General features: G+C 36.9%; 2 protein-coding genes across 3 annotated transcripts in view; one reads left to right on the forward strand and one right to left on the reverse strand.

Moving 5' to 3' along the window:
- Positions 1-20,590, reverse strand: part of bbs4 (Bardet-Biedl syndrome 4) — a 45,548-nt gene that overhangs the window by 13,128 nt on the left and 11,830 nt on the right. The gene's annotated exons all lie outside the window — the stretch shown is intronic.
- On the forward strand, positions 10,640-17,023 carry LOC118562922. Its single transcript, XM_036136171.1, has 13 exons — positions 10,640-10,747; positions 11,477-11,585; positions 11,686-11,786; positions 11,861-12,133; positions 12,393-12,486; positions 12,618-12,685; positions 12,771-13,022; positions 13,119-13,181; positions 13,549-13,680; positions 14,035-14,097; positions 14,184-14,249; positions 14,711-14,795; positions 16,742-17,023. The coding sequence occupies exons 1-13, from the start codon at positions 10,676-10,678 to the stop codon at positions 16,768-16,770; spliced, it is 1,407 nt and encodes a 468-aa protein (XP_035992064.1). The 5' UTR covers positions 10,640-10,675; the 3' UTR covers positions 16,771-17,023.

Raw genomic sequence — 20,590 nt, forward strand, 5'->3', positions numbered from 1 at the left:
GGCGGCCCATGCGGATTTGTAACGAATCAATAGGATCAGGTATCTAAGTACAGAATGTGCGCCTCTACTCAAACCCAGAAATTCAGACCCCTCAACAACTAGGGGGCGCTATAATAAAGGACAACGCGTTTACGCCTGTAACCACCAAACTACTGGTCCTACACTCAAAAAATTGATGGCACTTTGTTTATTGGATGATTCTGCAAAATAAAGTGAACTGGCACACCCTTCGTTTCCCAGCTAGTTTTCGCGCTACATGGCTACAAAGCTTAAACCTTTCTAGTTAAACTCCTCCTACATATTTTGTGCATTCTGCACAAAACTCCATATATAACCATGTAATGGACAAATAAAAAAAGTTAACGCGGCGGATTTTTGAATTTTGACTTTTTCGAAAAGTAACGCTGAAATAAGTGATTGTTAGCTAGCTAGCTCTAAATGTAATTGCTGATTATTGTAAAACCATAACAGATTTTCACATGTCCTTCATAACCCATTGTCCAAATAAGATTTTGCACATGTGACCCGCATTTGAGGATCGTCCATCACTAGGGGGCGCTGTGATGTCAAGAAATCTACTACGCAAGAATGGCTGATCAGATTTTTACAAAACCTTCTTCATTCCCTTCCAGACATTGCCCTTAACTAAAGTATTAAATATAGTATTTATTGAAACAAGTGGGCGGGGCCTATTTCCAAAAGTGTGGAAAAAAACTGGAAAACTTCAAAAATTCACCAAAAATCACTTGTGTGGTGTAACAAGCTCGGATTTTCAGGATGTATTCCTTGAATAAGGTGCAACAATTCTCTCACTGCATGTATTCCAGTTTTTGAAAGTTGCACACTCTGATTTTTTAAAAGTTTGTAAAATGGAGAAATCAATGTATTTTCCATAAATATTGGTCAATCCCAATAAAAATGGCCTCTATCTGTAAAGCACAGCCAGAATAACCATGTCTTTCAGTTTGGTAAAAATCCAGGCGATTTTGACCAATTTACAAGATTTTAAAAATTAATGATACAAGATTATAAAGTTTAATTTTTTTTTTCTCTGAATCCATTTTTTTAATGACCATCAAAAAAATCGTGTGGTTAGATAAAACACTCTTGGACATTCATGAATATTTTCAGAATTTTAGAGCAAACCGTTGAATTTTAAGAAATTTATGAAGTTTGTGATCAATTTACAGCTCTCATCATCGAGAGCTCTGCCATCCAGAACTGTGAACAGGGCGGCCATTATGCCCATATTTGGGCACATCACCGGAAGTGACGTCACATCCTGTGTATTTTCTAAGCGGAGCAGAGACTTGAAATGGGAGGATAGCTTTTAGAGTTTTGAGAAGAACACATAATTTAAAAAATTTAATTGAATATAAAAAAGATCAATTTTTTTTTTTTTATGATATTCTCTTTAAAATCGAAGACTTTTGGCTATTTTAAACGTAAATCCTTGGTGGTGCTTGATAGTGAAGCGCCACCAAGCCAGCGATCTTGGTCTCCCCAGGGATTGCGCAATCCCATGTTAACTGCGCTGACTTCCATTCCGTGAATGCATCTTCCTGTCTCTAGATCATCAATTCAATTGTTCAAACACTGATGAACTGATTTTCCACAATTTTATATATGTGGATTACGAATTCTGTTTTGGTCATTAAACTATGTGTTTTCGTGTGCTGCTGGGTGATCATAAAAGCCAAAGAGCTGGTTGTATGTGAGGCCGGCAGTTCCTTGGCCTCTAGGCAGAGGGCGCTCAAGGGGCACCGCTCTTATCCCAAAATAGTAGAGTCAAAGCAAGTTATGGATGTGTTATTAGCGAGTTTTGCTAAACAAGTAAAGCACTAAAAAGACTCTAAACATACAGCTGGAACAGGACTGATGAAGGAAGGCTTTCCTCCTTGGCAGTGAGCTCCACTGAGACTGAGAAACTTTTAAAACTGAAGAAGATAAAAAGAACTTTTACCGGAAAGTGACCGATATTTTTGTTCAGAAAGAGTGCAGCTGGACTTCATTTCTAAGTAGAAGTAAGACAGCAATAATTATTCATGTTTTGTTTTTGTAATGAAATGTGCGTAATGTAGGTTAGTTTTTGAATGTGTTACAAATGTAGAAATCCATCATAACTCATAAACTGCTACCAATCAAATGACAAATAATTTAGTTTTATTTATTTTTTAAACAAATAATCAATATTTTTTCCATGTCTCTTGGTTAATTGATTTGGCTCAACCAGTCCCCTTCAGCACTTTGCAATGAGTCTACTCTGTAGAGTGTATATATTTGTAAATCTGACTGATGACGTCAGTGCTTCACCAGCTATGAACCCTACCGCACGTCACTGATAGATAGATATATCTATCAACATCTGCATACCTTGATTCAAATGAAACAATTTTAGTCTTATTGAACACTACAAGCTACAAGGATAAGAAGAGAATATCTTGGTTGAACTTAGAATAAAAAGGTATAAGTTACGGGAAACATGTAATTCATATATTATGAGTTGTCATGAAAAGGAGTAATAGCATTAATGGTTTAAAGGGTCACTGTAAATGAAGAACATTCATTTTATATATATATATATATATATATATATATATATATATATATATATAGATATATATATATGTGTATATATATATTTAAACGTAATATATATATATATATTTAAACGTAATATATATATATATATATATCTATATATATATATATATATCTATATATATATATATATATCTCTATATATATATAATCTATCTATATATATATATATATATATATATATATATATATCTATATATATATATATGGGGAACAGTTCATGGTGGGGGGTTTGAGGGTCTCTGTTCAATTCAATTCAATTCAATTTTATTATATAGCGCCAAATCATGAAACATGTCATCTCAAGGCACTTTACAAAGTCAAGTTCAATCATATTATTTGTTGATGCTATGGGCTGGGGACATGCAGCGCTGATGCTATGGGCTGGGGACATGCAGCGCTGGGATGAAATGTCCTTAATGGAGGAAAGAGGAGCCCCTATGATCCCTTCTGCTGTCCCCACCACTCTCATTTTCCACCAGTCGGAGGTGCTGCCGCCTCCAAACCACACAGAGAGACAGCTGGTTAGAATGCTCTCTATGGTACTTCTGTAGAAGGTTGTGAGAATGTGCGGGGACAGGTGGGCTCTCCTCATCCTCTGCAGGAAGTACAAGCGCTTATGTGCCCTCTTTACCAGTGACGTGGTGTTCACAGACCAGGTAAGGTTGACCGTGATGTGCACCCCCAGGAACTAACCAGCTAACCACCTCCACAGCTGAGCTGTTGATGAGTGTATGTCATGTGATTGGGTGTGAACCTGGGGGTGCAGTCGTGTGTCATCAGAGTTAACAGCAAGGGGCTCCGGATGCAGCCCTGAGGGGAGCCTGTGCTGAGGGTGATGACATCAGAGGTGGTCTGTCAGACCCGGACCGACAGTGCTCAGGAGGTGAGGAAGTGGTGAAGGGGTGTGCTGAAGCCCAGATGTTCCAGTTTTTCCACCAGATGCTGTGGGATTGAATGCTGAAGTCCAGGAACATGCTCAAAGGGGGCGGTGCGTGGGCTTGGAACCCGTTAATAACTGCTTGCAGTTCTAGTTAGGGTTCCAAGCCCGCAGCGCAGGCGAACGGCTATGCCGTTCGTCTGCTCTGTGAGCAGAGAACCCTATTGTTTTTCTAGTGTTTTTAAATTATTTATTATTATTATTATTATTACGGGTAATTATTATTCTCCGCTAAAACGCATTGGGCGGCCCATGCGGATTTGTAACGAATCCATTGAATCAGGTATCCAAGTACAGAATGTGCACCGCTACTCAAACCCAGAAATTCAGACCCCTCAACAACTAGGGGGCGCTATAACAAAGGACAATGCGTTTTGGCCTATAACCACCAAACTACTGGTCCCACACTCAAAAACTTCACATCACTTTGTTTATTGGATGATTCTGCAAAATAAAGGGAATTGGCACACCCTTCATTTTCCAGCTAGTTTTCGCGCTACATGGCTACAAAGGTTAAACCTTTCTTGTTAAACTCCTCCAACATTGTTTGTGCAATCCGCGCAAAACTTTGTATATAAGCGTGTCATGGACAAATAAAAAAAGTTATCGCGGCGGATTTTTGAATTTTGACTTTTGTGAAAAGTAACGCTTAAATAAGTGATTGTTAGCTAGCTAGCTCTAAATGTAATTGCTGGTTATTGTAAAACCATAACAGATTTTGACATGTCCTTCATAACCCTTAGTCCAAATAAGATTTTGCACATGTGACCAGCGTTTGAGGATCGTCCATCACTAGGGGGCGCTGTGATGTCAAGAAATCTACTACGCAAGAATGGCTGATCGGATTTTTACAAAACCTTTTTCATCCCCTTCCAGTAATAGCCCTTAACTAAAGTCCTAAATATGGTAATGATTGAAACAAGTGGGCGGGGCTTATTTCCAAAAGTGTGAAAAAAACTTGAAAACTTAAAAAATTCACCTAAAATCACTTGTGTGGTGTAACAAGCTCAGATTTTCAGGATGTATTCCTTGAATAAGGTGCAACAATTCTCTCACTGCATGTATTCCAGTGTTTGAAAGTGCCACACTCTGATTTTTTAAAAGTTTGTAAAATGGAGAAATCAATGTATTTTCCACAAATATTGTTCAATCCCCCAAAAAATGGCCTCTATTTCTAAAGCACATGCACAATAAGCAGAGATTTCAGTTTGGTAAAAATCCAGGCGATTTTGAGTTATTTACAAGACATTAAAATGTAAATGTGCAAGACTATAAAGTTTAATAATTTTTTTCTCTCAAACGCTTTTTTCAATGGCCATTTAAAAAATCACGTGAGTAGATAAAGCACTCTTTGAGATCCATGAATATTTTCAGAATTTTAGATCAAACCGTTGATTTTTAATAAATATTTTTCGTATTAGGTACCAACATACCAAAAAAAGAATTTTCAGAAAATGATGTTGGCTGACACCTGCTGGTGAAAAAAATGTAATACAATTGGTTGCCGGATGCGGCGGGTGCACACTGCACCGTAAACAAAAGGATTCTGGAAAGGTAGAAATTCAATGGATCCTGTTCTGGTATTGGAACATGAAATTAGAAAGGCCCAATTTAATAAAGAAAATGTGGTAGATATCTTCTTTGACATTGAAAAAGCTTACGATATGATGTGGAAGGAAGGATTTTTGATCAAATTAATGAAGATGGGAGTGGGTGGTTCGATGTTCAACTGGATAAAGGATTTTCTTCATAATCAATCTATACAAGTAAGAATAGGAAACCAATTATCAGGAAATATTTATGTTGAAAATGGTATCCCCCAAGGAAGCATAGTTATTCCATTATTTATTTTTATTATGATTAATGATAATGTTTGAAGATGTGGAAAATAAAATGGACGCTTCTTTAAATGTAAGTTTCATCATTAAAAAAGTTCAAGAAGCCATTAATAAAATAGAAGATTGGTCCTTTAGATGGGGATTCAATATTTCTGTAGATAAAACAAAGGTTTTGCTTTTTACAAGGAAATAAGTTTCTGAAGAAATAAAGTTAAAATTTATAGATATGACTTGGAAAGGGTAAACCAATTTAAAGTTTTTGGTATATGGTTGGATGAAAGGCTTACTTGGAAAGTTCATATTGAGAAGATGATTGATAAATGCAAAAGAGTTATAAATGTTATGAGGTGTTTGGTCGGGAATGAGTGGGGAGCTGAGAAGAAGGCATTGAAATCAATTTATACAGGTTTGATTAGGTCTGTTTTTGATTATGGATGTATTGCTTTTGGTTCAGCATCAGTATCCTTACTTAAAAATTGGATATTGTTCAGTATCAAGCATTGAGATTATGCACAGGGGCCATAAGAACAACACCAACAACATCAGCATTACAAGTAGAAATGGAAGAAATGCCACTACAGTTGAGGAGATTACAATTACTTTCCACTTACTGGTTTCGGTTAAAGAATCATTGTGAAACTCATCCATGTCAGGAAATTCTAATACCAAGTTGGGAAAAAGGGAAGAAAAAAATAAATTCTTTTGGATGGATAGCAGATTCTACTATAATAGATCTTGAACTATCTCAAATAAATGTTAGTAAAACAGTTATTAGATCATTACTTCATCCATCTATGTTGCCTGAAATTGATACGGATCTAACTTTGTTTTATAAACAAAGAGGATATTTCAGATTCAATTATAGTTCAACAATATATAGACAAAGAATATTATGGATATGTACATTTTTACGGATGCTTCAGAAGATTCACATAATAGGAATGGTGTTTTGTTTGTAGTCCCACAATTTAATTTTAAACCAGGTAAAAGAATCAGTGATGAAATTTCAATTTGCACAGGAGAAATGTTTGGTATCATGTTGGTAAAGACCTTAGGATGGATTGAAGAAATTACACCATTAAGAAGTTTAGTTTGCTCTGACTCAGAATCATATTCATTTAAACACAATCATTCAAACAGTAGACCTGATTTATTAGTAGAAATTCAGAAATTATTATTAATAGTTTATTTTTGATGGCTTCCTTCTCATATTGGAATAAAAGGGAATGAGATGGCAGATGAATATGCAAAAAAAGTAAGTAAATGTCTAATTGATATGATAGTTCCATTTAGTAAAGGTGAAATAAAATCAGTAATTAAGAAAAGGATTAAAGCAAGATGGCAGAAACAGTGGGAAGAAGAAAGAACTGGAAGATGGTTTTATTATCAAAGAAAAGTGGGCTTTATGAGAAACACATCACGGAGAAGAAAGGAGAAAATGGTGATATCAAGATTACGCTTTGGTCATGCAGGTTAAAATAGCATGTTATTTAAAATAGGGAAAAATGCTACAGGAAAATTTTATTTTTCTTTTGAAGAAGAAACAGTGCAGCATTTTAGATTATTTTGCAGTAAATATGTAATTGAGAGAAATTAATTGGTAAATAGATTACAAAACAGTAAATTAAAGTTAAATATAAAATACCTTTTAGACGTGGACTCTAAATCAGAGGGTTATTCTTTATTATTGAGATTTCTCAAAAAGACTGATTTGATAAAGAGTATTTAGGTTTTTTTGTTTTGTTTTGTTTTTCTTATTTGTGTAGTAATAGTAGGATATTGGACTAGTTCAATCCCGATCCACACTCCATTTCAGTTGTCAGCAGTAATGCACCAAAAGTTGTTTGCCAACCACCATAAAACACAAGAAGAAGAAGAAGACTTTTGACTTTTAACAAAACTTTATTAACAAAAGAGATCAAACAGTTAAACAATTTAGTTAAAAACAAGTGTCATTTACATAAAATACTTAAATAAGGAGCTTGTTAAATTGAAGCTCTCCTCTTTCAGACACTACACATAAAATCTTGTTAAAACCCCACAACTGCATGAAAGCCTCCATGTTCTGCGTGGCTCTGTGGAAGTGAAACTCCAGCCGAATCCTGGCTTTCGTGTTGTACTTCCACAGAGCCACAGCATCAAGGTGAGGTCCCCCCTGCAGTCTGTCTCAACGGGACAAATAAATAGCCATTTTTGCCTTACTGATTAAAATGTTTAAGAGTTGGGCCTTTGCCTTATTACTTTTGTTTTGGCACACTCCTCCAATAAATAAAGAAGTTGTAAAAACAGTGCCAAAAAGACTAAAAACATTTGTTAAAAGGCCAAAAACGGTCTTTAGTCTTGTGCAGTCCATAAAAACATAAAAAACATTTTCAGACAGACTGCAGAAAGGACACTCGTTTAAAACACCCTGATTAATAACCGATAAAAACGAGTTTGTAGCGATGGCTCCATGTAAAATTCTCCATTGGAGATCACCGGTTCGCTTCTTATTTGGAAGCTTGTTTAAAGTCCTCCATGGGGGTGCTCTACCAGCAAGTTTATCCGTCCATACACAGACTGTGCGGTTCTCGAGGTGTCTTTGAGTCATTACAGACTCCATAAACAGTTTTCTGGTCCATAGTGAATAAAACCACCAAAAGAAGAAGAAGCAGTAATCCCTCCCTGGATCAAACCTGAAACTACAGTAGATTTGATATGGTTAGAAAGGAAAAAAGAAGGTAATATTAATCATAAACTGATACAGGAATATGTTAATAGTTTTTATGGCTATATTCAAATATATAAAGATGCATCTAAAAGTGTGAGTGATGGGTTAGGTATTGCATTTTATGTTCCAGATTTCAATATCAAAGTAAATAAGAGAATAAATAATGAATTGGCTACTAGAACATATAGTGATGTATTGTAAGAAATATGAAGAAGAAAGAAGGAATTTGGTTAGAGATGTTAATAAGGAGAAACTTAAATTTTGATATCGTAGATATTCGTAAAAAAGTAAAAAAATAAATGTTATCAATATTTATTTAAATATTTAATAACAGGAATAATTAGAAAGATTTACCATCTGTAAATTAATATTATAGATATAGACATATAGATACATACATATAAGTATATTTGGCAATAGGGCCATTTTGCCCCAAACTCCTCACCAGTTGGTGGCGGTAATGCACACCGGAAAGCTGTTTGCCAACCGCCAATAAACACAGGAAGAAGAAGAAGAAGAAGAAGAAACCGGAAGCCGACGGCCGTTATAAGGTGAAGGACTACACCTCTCGTTTCATTCTCTACAGCGACAACATTCTGAGCATTAAGGATTATCCAGCCTTGAGCATAAGAAGAATCTGCAATTCTGAAGGTTCTTCAAAGAACGTGGAACAATTGTAAAGGTAAGTGAATTTGATCAATATTATAGTCTGCAACTGTCACGTAGTGCATGTTACGATCGGCTTTTACTGCTGCCTTTTTAATGAAAAAATCTTGCAGGTTGCACAGCAACAACAAACTTTTTAAAGACAGAAAAATTATTGTTGTGTTGTTGCTTAGATATTTTCTTTCTGATATGTAGGGAGGTATGGTAGATTTTTCGGGTCCGTTCCTCGTTCCAAAACACCGCGTGTTGGTTTGTAAACAAAGCCTCACCCTTCCCCCACTCCGACACAACGCGGTAAAGGTTACAAGGTTTAGTTGGTCTGAGTTGAAGCGTTGTTAACTTTAAGCACCAATGCTGTAAGTTGGAGCTTTCTGTGAAAGTAAAGTAACTTCTAGAAGAATGTGAAGATTTAACGCTTGAATATCTGTTTGGTTAATTAAAATATGGCCTGGTAGTCATAGGCAGTAGTCTGAGTAGCGGAGACAGTCAACATGGCGGCCACCGAAAAGTAATACGTCATGACGCCCAAGCCCTATTCAAAAAACTCCTCCGCCGTGTTCTTGCTGGAGGTCAAACAGGCTCCCGGGATCCGTTCTTCGTACGTCGCTAACTCAGTTAGCAGGATTTCATTGTTGACGATTTGGCATGATCTTGGATCGTTTGGTTCTTCGAAAGACTTCCTGCACTTGTTGTCATAGCAAAATGTGCGCCAGCTTAAACCTGCTCGCTAACAGGCTTATTTCATGTAAACAGGATTAGATCACGGCTGTATAGGCGGAGGAGATGGAGAAGTCTGTCGTAGCCATGTCCATTTTTACAACAGCAACCTGTTGCGGAAGATGCAAGAATAATTTGCAGAGTTTTTCGAATTAATCGCGTATTGCGCAATAGACAGGATCCTTTAGCACAGCGCGACAGTGTAATTGTAGAGAGATTTTTCTTGGTGGCTGTTATAAACAGACAAACACATCATTTAACAGTGGCTTTTAAAGAGGAAAAAGTGGTGTTTGAGCCATAAATCTAAAATATTTAAGTTATTTGTATGATGTTTGCTTTTTATTTTTATCCTATTCAGTAAGATTTGTTCGGGCTATTTTATTGTGAAGTTTAGTTTACTTTGAAAGGCGTGCTTCCTGTCGAGCCGTATATTGTATTAGAAATGGATTATGGATGGATTATCTAGACACGGAGCAATACAGTTTTACCGTGTCAACTGTGGATGACTTGGAAAAGGAAAAGTTTAATTTTTTATGGATAAAGATTTTTTTGTGTTAAAATTCCCAGTTTGCATGCGTCCTTTACTTCCCGTGTCTAAGGAATGACACTGAAATTTGGATCTCTTGACATACCAAATGCCTTTTTAAAATAAAGTATAATAATTAAAAGCTACCATTTTGTAGAATATTCTTGTGTTTCACTTTTACTTGTCCTCATGTTCTAGTGGGTCCCGTGGAGACTCTGACATAAAATAACAAAGTAAATCTGAAATTATTAAAATGCAAAAATTCATACTGTGGAAAGTGATAGAAACATCTACCATGGACAGTATTTATGCATTCATTTGTCTGCTACTTTTTGCCGGCCCTCTCTCCTGGCCTTAACAGATTTTGAGGTGTTTTAATTAAATGACTCAAATTCGGCATAACCTTCCAAGCTTTTGTTCTGCTTTGGAGAAAATCTGTGGGCGCTCTTTGGCTATGCTGAACAGCCAATAGCAGCGTTGCTGATCAATGTTTCTACTATCGATACATTTCCCCTTTTAAACAAACGCATGAACGCGCAGTTGTCTCAGATAACTCAATCCAGCCATACTAATCGTAAACAACAGGTGTGTTCGAAGAACCCAACTAGCCGGATCAGGATTAGCCAGATGAAATCATCTTGGATGTGTCATTTGATCTCGGATGTTTTAAGCAACTTATGAAGAACGGACCCCCCGCCTGTGTTTGTTTTAATACCAAACCTCCCGCTGTTTTCCCTGCCAAATTAGAGGTGAACTAATTCGGCCAAATATGTTGATGTTTGGTTGAATTCTTATTGTGCTGTATAAATCAATAGTTTTTGGAGGTGAAGTTAATAGTTTACTGAGTTAAACAAATTCAATTTGTCATCAGTTTGTTAAAGGTTACATTTTTACATAAACATCTCAGAGAATTAACCTTAAGATATTCATCTTTAAAGCTTTGCTTCACACTCTCGAGCTTCTTAGTATATTGGAGAAATATTTAAGTGTGAGGATTGTGTTTAATTCATTATCTACTAGAATTAAAGTTACAAACGTCATTGTCCTATTTTACAGCTTTTACTAGTTTCTTTACTCATTTCTGGGATATATTTTTTGTTTTCTTTAAGTAATCAAAGTAATTGCAGGAGCTGTTTGATACAACAACAAAATAACAAATGAATTGGAGATGTTTCAGTGTGGTGAAGAAAGGCTTAAAATTTAATATTTAAGTTATTAACTTCAATTAGGACAATGTACATTCATCAACATGTCGGTTTAAAGCAACAATGTCCCCCAGTTTTACAGTGGATGGGGATTTCCTTTTTACAGTTTTTAAAACATTTAACCTCCACCTAGCTATCTGTGGTTGCAGGCCAACAGGTTGTGGTAGACTTTCAGGTGTCTCTGTGGTTTTGGCCCATCTGCTGGCCCAGGTAGCTGCAGACTGAAGTTGTTGTAGTTTATAGTATGCTGACCTTATTTTTCTTTATTTTTAGATGCCTCGCGGCAAAGGTTTTCGCCGTACACAAGCCTTTAAAAGGAAGATGGAAGACCCCAAACCACTGGATGTCGAAATCAAAGTTCAAGAAAGCACGTTTGTGGCTTGTATGTGTGTTTAATAGATACTTGTGACATTTGTGCTTTGGTTGCATACTGTTGATTTAACAAGCTTAAACCAAAATATTTGTTGTTTTCTGATTGGAAGGTCAAGGAACAGGAACGCGGCATAGAAGTAGACCTTGGCCGACCTCTTCTGCCAACAATACCTGCAAACTGGTCATTCCACCAGAATCAAAAGACAAGAAAGTAAGTTTATTTTACACATACATTGACTTAATAATAATAAGCAATGTTGTAATACTATTTTGTATTTCTTTTAGTTTGTCTTTCTTATCGGAGACTCTCATCTAAGGGCTATTGTGGATGGATTTGCTCCTATTAAAGAAGAGAGTCTTTATTTTGGTTTCTTGGCTGTCCCTGGAGGAGCAGCGTTGGACCTGAGAACCGAAATCTTGAATGCTGTGATACCACGAATACCTGATTTAGTCTGTTTGTTAGCTCCAAGCAACACTTTGAAGAGAAGCACCGTTGTCAGTGAAGCTGGGAAACAGTTTAAAAAGCTCCTAACAACTGTTTGCACACTTTTTCCGAAGGTAAGCTGTTGTGTTGGTTTATGATACAAATTTGTAAGCAGTAAATTAGTAACAAAAAATACAAGTATATGTAGCACCATAAATGCAAGCAAGTAAAACAATTGCTTGACATTTTTAATAAAAACATGCACTGTATATAACTAAAGTGTTTAAAGGCACGGGTATGATTTAGTGTCTCATAACAATACCATAAATGTAAATGTTTATAAGATTGTTTTAGGGACTGTTAAGTAATTTCCTACTTTATATCTTTTTAAAGGTGTTTGTGTTGGATTTCCCTCCAAGACTAAACGTGGATCCTCAGGTTCAGTCTCTTTTACGACAAGAATTCCACAGAGTATCGGTGCAATTGGGTAAATACTGACAATATAGCCTTTTGCTTTGTAAAAATATCACATTTTAAGTATTTCTGAATTAAATGCCTCAATTTGTAACTCACTATTTTAAGAAGTATTTAACATTTGTCTATTTTCTGCATTTCAAGGTGTCTCATACAAATCAGTTGCTGAGCTGTTTCCAATGAGAAAACTGCACCTGTGGAGCAGAGATGGGGTAATGAATTCAAAAAGTTTCATAAAGTATAACTTTAACAAAATTAATTGATTATTAATATGTACCGTTTTTATTTTGTTAAAAGGTACACCTAAGTGACGATGATGGGATGAAAATCCTAAATAAAGCAATATATGAGGCCTCACATGAGCAGATTCACAAGACAACTGCAGAGACGGAGGTGATGCCCACCATGTCATGCTCTCCTCCAAAGATGCTTGAGCAGGTTCCCAAGCCAACTGCTGAAAAAGTCTCAAAGTTGCTTTGTACACCTGAGGTTCCAGTTGTGGCCCCACAAGATCCCTTTGAATGGAACATTGTCGGATCTCACAATAAGGTAAAGTAATTTACTGTTTTTGGCTTAACATTTGAATGTATTATAAATATTTATTTATTAGATTTATGATTGTCATTCTTTTCTGACAAACTATAGACCTTTCCAGCTTCAAGTAAACAAGAAAGCTGTACTTCGCCAAAGAGAGTACTCCATTTAAAGGTTAGTATTTGTAAAACATTTTTATTTAACCATCCATCCATCTTCTTCCTCTTATCCACGGTCGGGTCGCAGGGGTAGGAGCTTCAATAGGGCCAGCTCCTCTGGGGGAACCCCAAGGCATTCCCAGACCAGCTGAGAGACATAGTCCCTCCAGCGTGTCCTGTGTCTTCGTCTGGGTCTCCTCCCACCAGGAGGAGACCCAGATGACTGAGCTTCTCACCCTATCTAAGGGAGAGCCCAGACACACTACAGAAAAAACTAATTTCGGCCGCTTCTACCAGGATCTTGTTCTAATTTTTATTTAAACTTTTTAATTATATTCTTACTGAAACCATAAGGTGTAATAAACCTTTGCTATTGTTTACAGGTGGAAGAACAAATGGACTTTTCTGTGGAGCTCAATCCAAAGTGGTTTGATGGTGAAATGCTGGAAATATTGGGGGATGGCAACACACCAACTTTTGGAGATGCTTCTATTGCGCCATTTAAAAAAACTAAGGTAATACTGATGGGGAATGGTGTTTTGTTAATATGTGCAATGTGTTAATATGTATAATTTTGATCCCAAACATTTTTGGCACTGTCTTTAAATGAAATTTGAAGGAATGCCATGTATTAAAGTATTAATTATTGACAAGACTTTTAATCATTTAGAACAAGGAATATAACAAAGTAAATCATATTTTTTTTTTTTGTAAAGTGAAATTCATGTCTATTTCATTTAGACATAAATACTTTAATGTTATGTGATGTATTAACTCACTATATCTATGACATGTATACATATTTTTGTTTCACTTTCTAAATTGGCTAATAAAACATGAAATTATTCTTCACTTCTTCTGAACTTTAGGCTTCTCCAACTTCAAGCCAACATCAAAGCTGTGCTTCACCAAAGAAAGCACCACATCTACAGGCTAGTATTTGTTAACCTATTTAAGATTGTCAATTGTTTCTCAATGAAATCATAATTTGTAATAAAATGTTTCCTATTATTTACAGGTGGAGGAAGAATTGGAGCAGTTTTCGGTGGAGCTGAATCCAACTGCACCATTTCAAAAAACAAAGGTAATCCTGATGTGTTAACATGCATAATGTATACTTTTGGTCCCAAACACATTGTTGGCACTGTTTTTTTATATATTTTTTTTAATTAATTGCCTGTTTAAAATTTGAAGGAATGTCATGTATGAAAAAAGCGAATTGTTGAGAAGACGTCTGATCTTCTAGAAAAAATATTATAATGAAGTAAAGAATATTGTTTTTATTTGTAAAGGGAAATTTGTACGTATTTGTTGATTTAACCATAATTACTTTAAGCTTCAATCATGGGTTGTCTCACTGTATACATGGATACATAGTGTTTCACTTCTAAATTGGCTATTAAAACATTAAACTACTATGTGAAACGTTTTAACTTTGTGTACAGAACATGTTTAACTTGATTCACACAAACAGAGCATACCAGCAAAGAAGTTAAATAAACTTCTTATCCCAACTCTAATTGTACCCTTGTGTTTTTGTATTAGGGCTGTGACAGACTAGTGGCTGGTGGGGAAACTGTCACCAAAAACGGTAAGAGAAGTCTTCCTGACCACACACTAATTACAAGAGGTTCATTTCACCAGGGCTATGACTACTTTGGTTCAAATAAATCAAAACAGTGTGCCACCAATAGTACTACTGCTATCATGACTAATGCCATTCACAATGCAAGAACCTGGTCAACAAATGATATTGATAGACTGTTGCTAAATGGTGATAAAATGTACACTTTCATGAAGCAGCATGGCATGATTAGTGATGTCAATGGTAGTGGATACGTTTTTGTCAGGGAATTACCCACAAAATACACATTGGACGGAAACACATTCACCCTACAATATTTAGACACATTTACTGGACATGTTAACATCCAAGAATATGATCGGGATCTTGCCAATGTTGCTATGCCTCTAGATAAGGCTTTACAAAGAGCACTCGATGACAACGACGCCTGCCTAATCACAATTATGAACAGCACATGTGCAGTTTTGAAGCATGAGTCTGGGTTTTCGGTCTTTGATCCACATGCACGCGGTGATGATGGTGGTCTCGATTTAAATGGCTCCAGTATTCTTGCACACCATGCCACAGTTGATTCATTGAACATGCACATCACAAACCTAGTTCAGTCTTTATGTGGCAATGATGAGCTGCATAATGCATACCACTTGTTTGAAGCTACTGGTGTTAAGGTTGTTAGTGATGGAACATTTTCTGCTAGGACTGGTGGAATGGATACTGACAGTGTAGCATTGCAGGACAGTTTTGCAAATATAGCAAGCCCAGATGAGAATATGCACGGTGTTTCTTTGGAACCAGGTCATGTAACTGATGACTCTGTGACGATAGTGTCTCAAAGTAATTGCAACAGCCTCACATTTAGTCCACTGACACTGACTGAAAAACGGAGAATATGCACAAAGCTTAACGTTGTCCCAAGTTTTCAGGAAGAGAAGACTGTTTCCAGCATTACTGTAGATCAACCTGTGCCTTGTGCAGCCACAAGTATAAGGTCAGATGGGAATTGCTTTTTCCGTGCTCTGTCCTATGTTTTTATTGGATCTGAAGAAAAGCATAGGTGTGTTCGTTATGCTATTGTAAAACAGATGCTTGCAAATCCAGAGATATACTCAAAAATTATTAGACCTCAGTACACATCTGTGCAACAATATGTAACTGCTTCAAAAATGAAGTATGTGGGAACTTGGGCCACTGAAGTGGAAATTCAGGCGGCGGCAGATTTCTTTCATGTGGACATATACACATATACTTCCGAAAAATGGTTAAGATATCCTTCCAACAACACAGATGGCCATTGCAAGGGACTCTACCTTAATCATTACAACAATTGTCATTATGAACCCATAACCTGTGTAACAGATAAAGTCTCTAATGAGTGTATCGGTTTCACTTCATGTCATGTAAAACACCATACCATTAACAAAGACAAAATCACAAGCTGTAAAAAAGGGGATACAAGAGAAAAAAGACAAAAGAGAAAGAGGTACAATTTGGATGACTTACACCGACAGATCAAGAAGACTAAAATCAAGGACTGTTATGACAAAGACCAAGACTACAGAACTTACATGCAACAACAGAGTGTTAAGAACTATGCAACAAAACCAGATTTCAAAGAAAAGGTTAAAAAGTCCAGTAGAGATAAGCATGCTAGTGACCCTAGTTTTCGGGAACACCTCAAACAATACAAAAAACACAAATATGCCAATGATCCTATGGTTAGGGAAAATGTCAAACAATACAGCAAAAACAGGTATGCCAATAATCCAGGGTTTCAGGAAAACATGAAACAGTACAGCAAAGATAAATATGCGAATGATCCTGACTTTCAGGAAAACGTGAAACAGTACAGCAAAGATAAATATTCGAATGATCCTGAGTTTCAGGAGACCGTGAAACAGTACAGCAAAGATAAATATGCGAATGATCCCGAGTTTCAGGAGACCGTGAAACAGCACAGCAAAGATAAATATGCAAATGATCCCGAGTTTCAGGAGACCGTGAAACAGCACAGCAAAGATAAATATGCGAATGATCCCGAGTTTCAGGAGAACGTGAAACAGCACAGCAAAGGTATAAATGTATATAAATATAAACATCAAACAGACTTTAAAGAAGCTGTCAAACAGAGAAGCAAAGACCATTATGCATCCATGAGTAAAGAATCTAAATTGGAGTTACAAGCCATGAATGTTGAAAGGTATAGAAACAATTCTCCCCATCGTAAACGAATAAAACTTTACCACAAGGAATTGTATAATATCAGTATCGATCATGCTATATCTATTAAAGATGCTGTTGGTAAAAGAAGGAATACTATATTCCTCCAAAAACACAACATCGACTTTGTTATCAATCAGTTTAAGATAAAAGTCCAGTCAGGTCCAACCTATGTCTGTTGTGTTTGCCACAAGTTATTGTTTAAACATCAAGTTGTAAAATGTAACTTAAACCAATACAGAAAAAGTGCTTTGGCAGAATCTGTAGCGAAGAAATGCATCACTTATACATATGTCCACACTTGTGGAAATTCTTGTGAAGTAAATTGCCATCTCCAAAAAACCACTGCAAGCATGTTATGGATTTGTCACACCTGCAATAACAAGATTCTTAGAGGTGTAGTACCAGAAGACAGTGCTGTAAATAATCTCCACCCAGATCCTATTCCTGAAGAACTTGATGCACTAAATTCATTAGAACAACATTTGATTGCACAACACATTCCCTTTATGAAGCTTTTAGCTTTACCAAAGGGAGGCCAAAACGGGGTTCATGGGCCTGTGACATGCGTGCCATCAAGCAGTGATGCTGTTTGTAATATTCTTCCAAGATTAGATGATCAAGATCTGATGATTAGAGTTAAACTAAAACGTAAACTAACATTCAAGGGTCACTATGAGTATCAGTATGTGAACACGCAAAAAGTTCATAATGCTCTGAACTTTTTAAAAACCCAGAACAAGTGGTACACTGATGTACATATCAACAACGAGTGGTCTAATCCGTTGGAAAAGGTTACAATTGAAGAGGCTGCAGCCCGCTTGTGGCTGGCTGGCCCGCTTGTGGCTCGGGGCCTGGCCAGCCCGCTTGTGGCTCTGGGCCTGGCCAGCCCGCTTGTGGCTCTGGGCCTGGCCACCCGCTTGTGGCTCTGGCCTGGCCAGCCCGCTTGTGGCTCTGGGCCTGGCCAGCCCGCTTGTGGCTCAGTTGATGTTCCAGAACATTACACTGATAACCAGCACCATGGAATGTATTTGGATACATGCTTGCAACCTGTTGACATTGCACAAGAAATTCTGGACAATCACTTTGAAAGTATTTTATCTGTTGCTCCTGCTGAAGGAAATAGCCCTGTAAGATTGCTCAGTGACATTGCTAATGAGGCAAAGTGTTTTCCTGTCCTTTTCCAAAAGGAACAGGCACATTCCACGAACAGAGAGATCACAGAATTACACTTGCTAAATATCTAAAAAGCAGAATATTAAATGCAGATGGCAGATTTGGAAAGAATTTGGAATATATTTTCTATGCACAATACTTGTCTGAAATTAATCAAGTGGTTTCCAATGTATCAATAGCTTTGAGAAAAGGATATCAGGGACAGCATAACACTGATGTTGCGTCATCTTCATCTAACAACCCAGACTTTTTGAAAGACCTCTTAAACTATGATATGGGCTACAAGTTTTTGAAACCAATTAGAGGCACACCTGTATTTTGGCAAGGTGTTCAGAAGGACTTGATGGCCATGGTGAGAACTCTTGGAATTCCCACATTCTTTATGTCATTTTCTTCTGCTGATTTACGCTGGCCAGAATTTATGGAAGCATTTATGTATGCAGACAATGTCATAGGCAATATTGCTGACATGGAATGGACCCAAAAGTGTGACTTGTTAAAAAATAATCCTGTAACAGCAGCTAGAATGTTTGACCATAGGTTTCATTGTTTGTTAAAAGAAGTCATAATGTCTCCAGCTCAACCCATTGGAAAGGTCATTGATTACTTTTACAGAGTAGAATCCAGCAACGTGGCAGTTGTCACACACACTGCCTTTTTTGGGTGGAGTCACCTAAGATTGGTGTAAACACCAATGAAGAAGTTATCACATTTATTGACAAATATGTGACATGTGAGCTTCCACCTGAAAGTGACCCCATGCATGAAGTTGTCTCTAGTGTTCAGATGCACAGCAGAAAACATTCTAAAACGTGTAAAAAGAGGGCACACCATGTAGGTTCAATTTTCCTAGACCACCTAGTAACCAAACCTTTATTTCAAAACCACAGCCAAATGTCTCTTGTAAAAATTCAAAAAAAAACATCAGCTAAAAAACAAAACCAGCCTAACACAGATCAGCAACAACTACAAAGTCAAGCGCCACCAGATGAAACCGTGGTTGCCAAACAAATGATGGCCAAAGTTAAAGAAGCACTGACAAAATGAAAATGCAACCTATAACACCATTGATGATCTTTTCGATTCCATTGGCGTCAATCAATCAATATTTGAAAAAGCTTATCAATTAACTGCACACAAACTAAGTGTTGTCCACAAACGCAATGTAAATGATGTGTGGGTTAACCATACAATAGAGACCTTCTTCGTTGCTGGAATGCAAATATGGACATTCAATTTGTCTGTGACGCCTATGCCTGTGTGGTTTATATAATTTCATACATTTCAAAAGCTGAAAGGGAAATGGGTTTATTGTTAAAACATGCCCAGAATGAAATAAAAAATCAAGGTAATTTGGCAGCAAAAGAATCCCTAAACAGTTGGGCAGCATATTCTTACACAACCGAGAGGTTTCTGCTCAAGAAAGTGTTTACAGAGTAACAAACTGAGATTGAAAGAAGGATCAAGGAAGTGGTTTTTGTGCCAACAGGAGACAACATTGTTAAATGAGCCTTCCACTCAGTGTAATACAGAGCAGGGCTCAAAACCTTGACCCAACCAATAACCAGATATGGATGACCAATATCACAGATAGATACAAAATAGACCCAAAACACCTGAATTTAGAGACATGTGTTTAGCAACCTTTGCCTCTGAATACAGATGTGTTCCCAAAAGTCAAAATCCTCTGTTATATCACTTGATAACAACTGTGGCTATGTTCAAAAAAGGACCAGGTCAGATGCAGCTGTTTGTCAGATATGCTCGTTTCTCCCCAACACAAGAGCCTGAAAAAACATTATCAAAGCTTGCTTCAGTTGTTCTTGCCCTATTACTCAATGATGAGATTAAACCATCAGCTTTTTTAACTTTCCAAGAGTTTTATACTGGAAGGTTCCTTTACAACTGCTTCCAAACAATACAACCTGTCAAAGATGTTGGTCGAACATAACAGATCAAAATTTGAAATTAAAGCAGAGGAATTGCAACACTGTCAAGATCATGTCGAAGACCATGGATTTCAGGAGGATGGTTGGGCTAACTTGTGTCCTGAGTCTGAATTAGATCGACTGGAATGCCAAGCAGAAAGTGCTTTAACAACAATAAAAACCCTGATGAAAGGAGAAATTCCAGATCTTGAACTAGTGAAAAAACAACCTTTTGCAGTAGAGTTCAGAAAGCAAAACATCACACACGAGGAAGGCCAATCACTCATGCGTTCTTTAAATGAACAACAGGCTGAAGTGTTCTACAAGATACGACAGTGGTGCGTTGATAAGGTTAATGGAAAAAACCCTAACCCATTTCATGTTTTCATTTCTGGAGGAGCAGGTACAGGAAAGTCGCATTTGATAAGGCGTGATATTAATCAAACAGAATACTTGCACGACTATCAGACTATCCAGATGATACTCATGTTTTTGCTAACTGCTCCAACTGGTGTTTGC

The sequence above is a fragment of the Fundulus heteroclitus genome, chromosome 4, assembly GCF_011125445.2.
Source record: "Fundulus heteroclitus isolate FHET01 chromosome 4, MU-UCD_Fhet_4.1, whole genome shotgun sequence".
NCBI classification, from domain to species: Eukaryota; Metazoa; Chordata; class Actinopteri; order Cyprinodontiformes; family Fundulidae; genus Fundulus; species Fundulus heteroclitus.

Coding starts and splice junctions, on each gene's coding strand:
- LOC118562922 (XM_036136171.1), top strand. CDS start 10,676: ATGAAGAACGGACCCCCCGCCTGTGTTTGTTTTAATACCAAACCTCCC. Junction 13,182..13,548: donor AGAGAGTACTCCATTTAAAG/GTTAGTATTTGT, acceptor TATTGTTTACAG/GTGGAAGAACAAATGGACTT. Junction 14,250..14,710: donor CACCATTTCAAAAAACAAAG/GTAATCCTGATG, acceptor TTTTTGTATTAG/GGCTGTGACAGACTAGTGGC.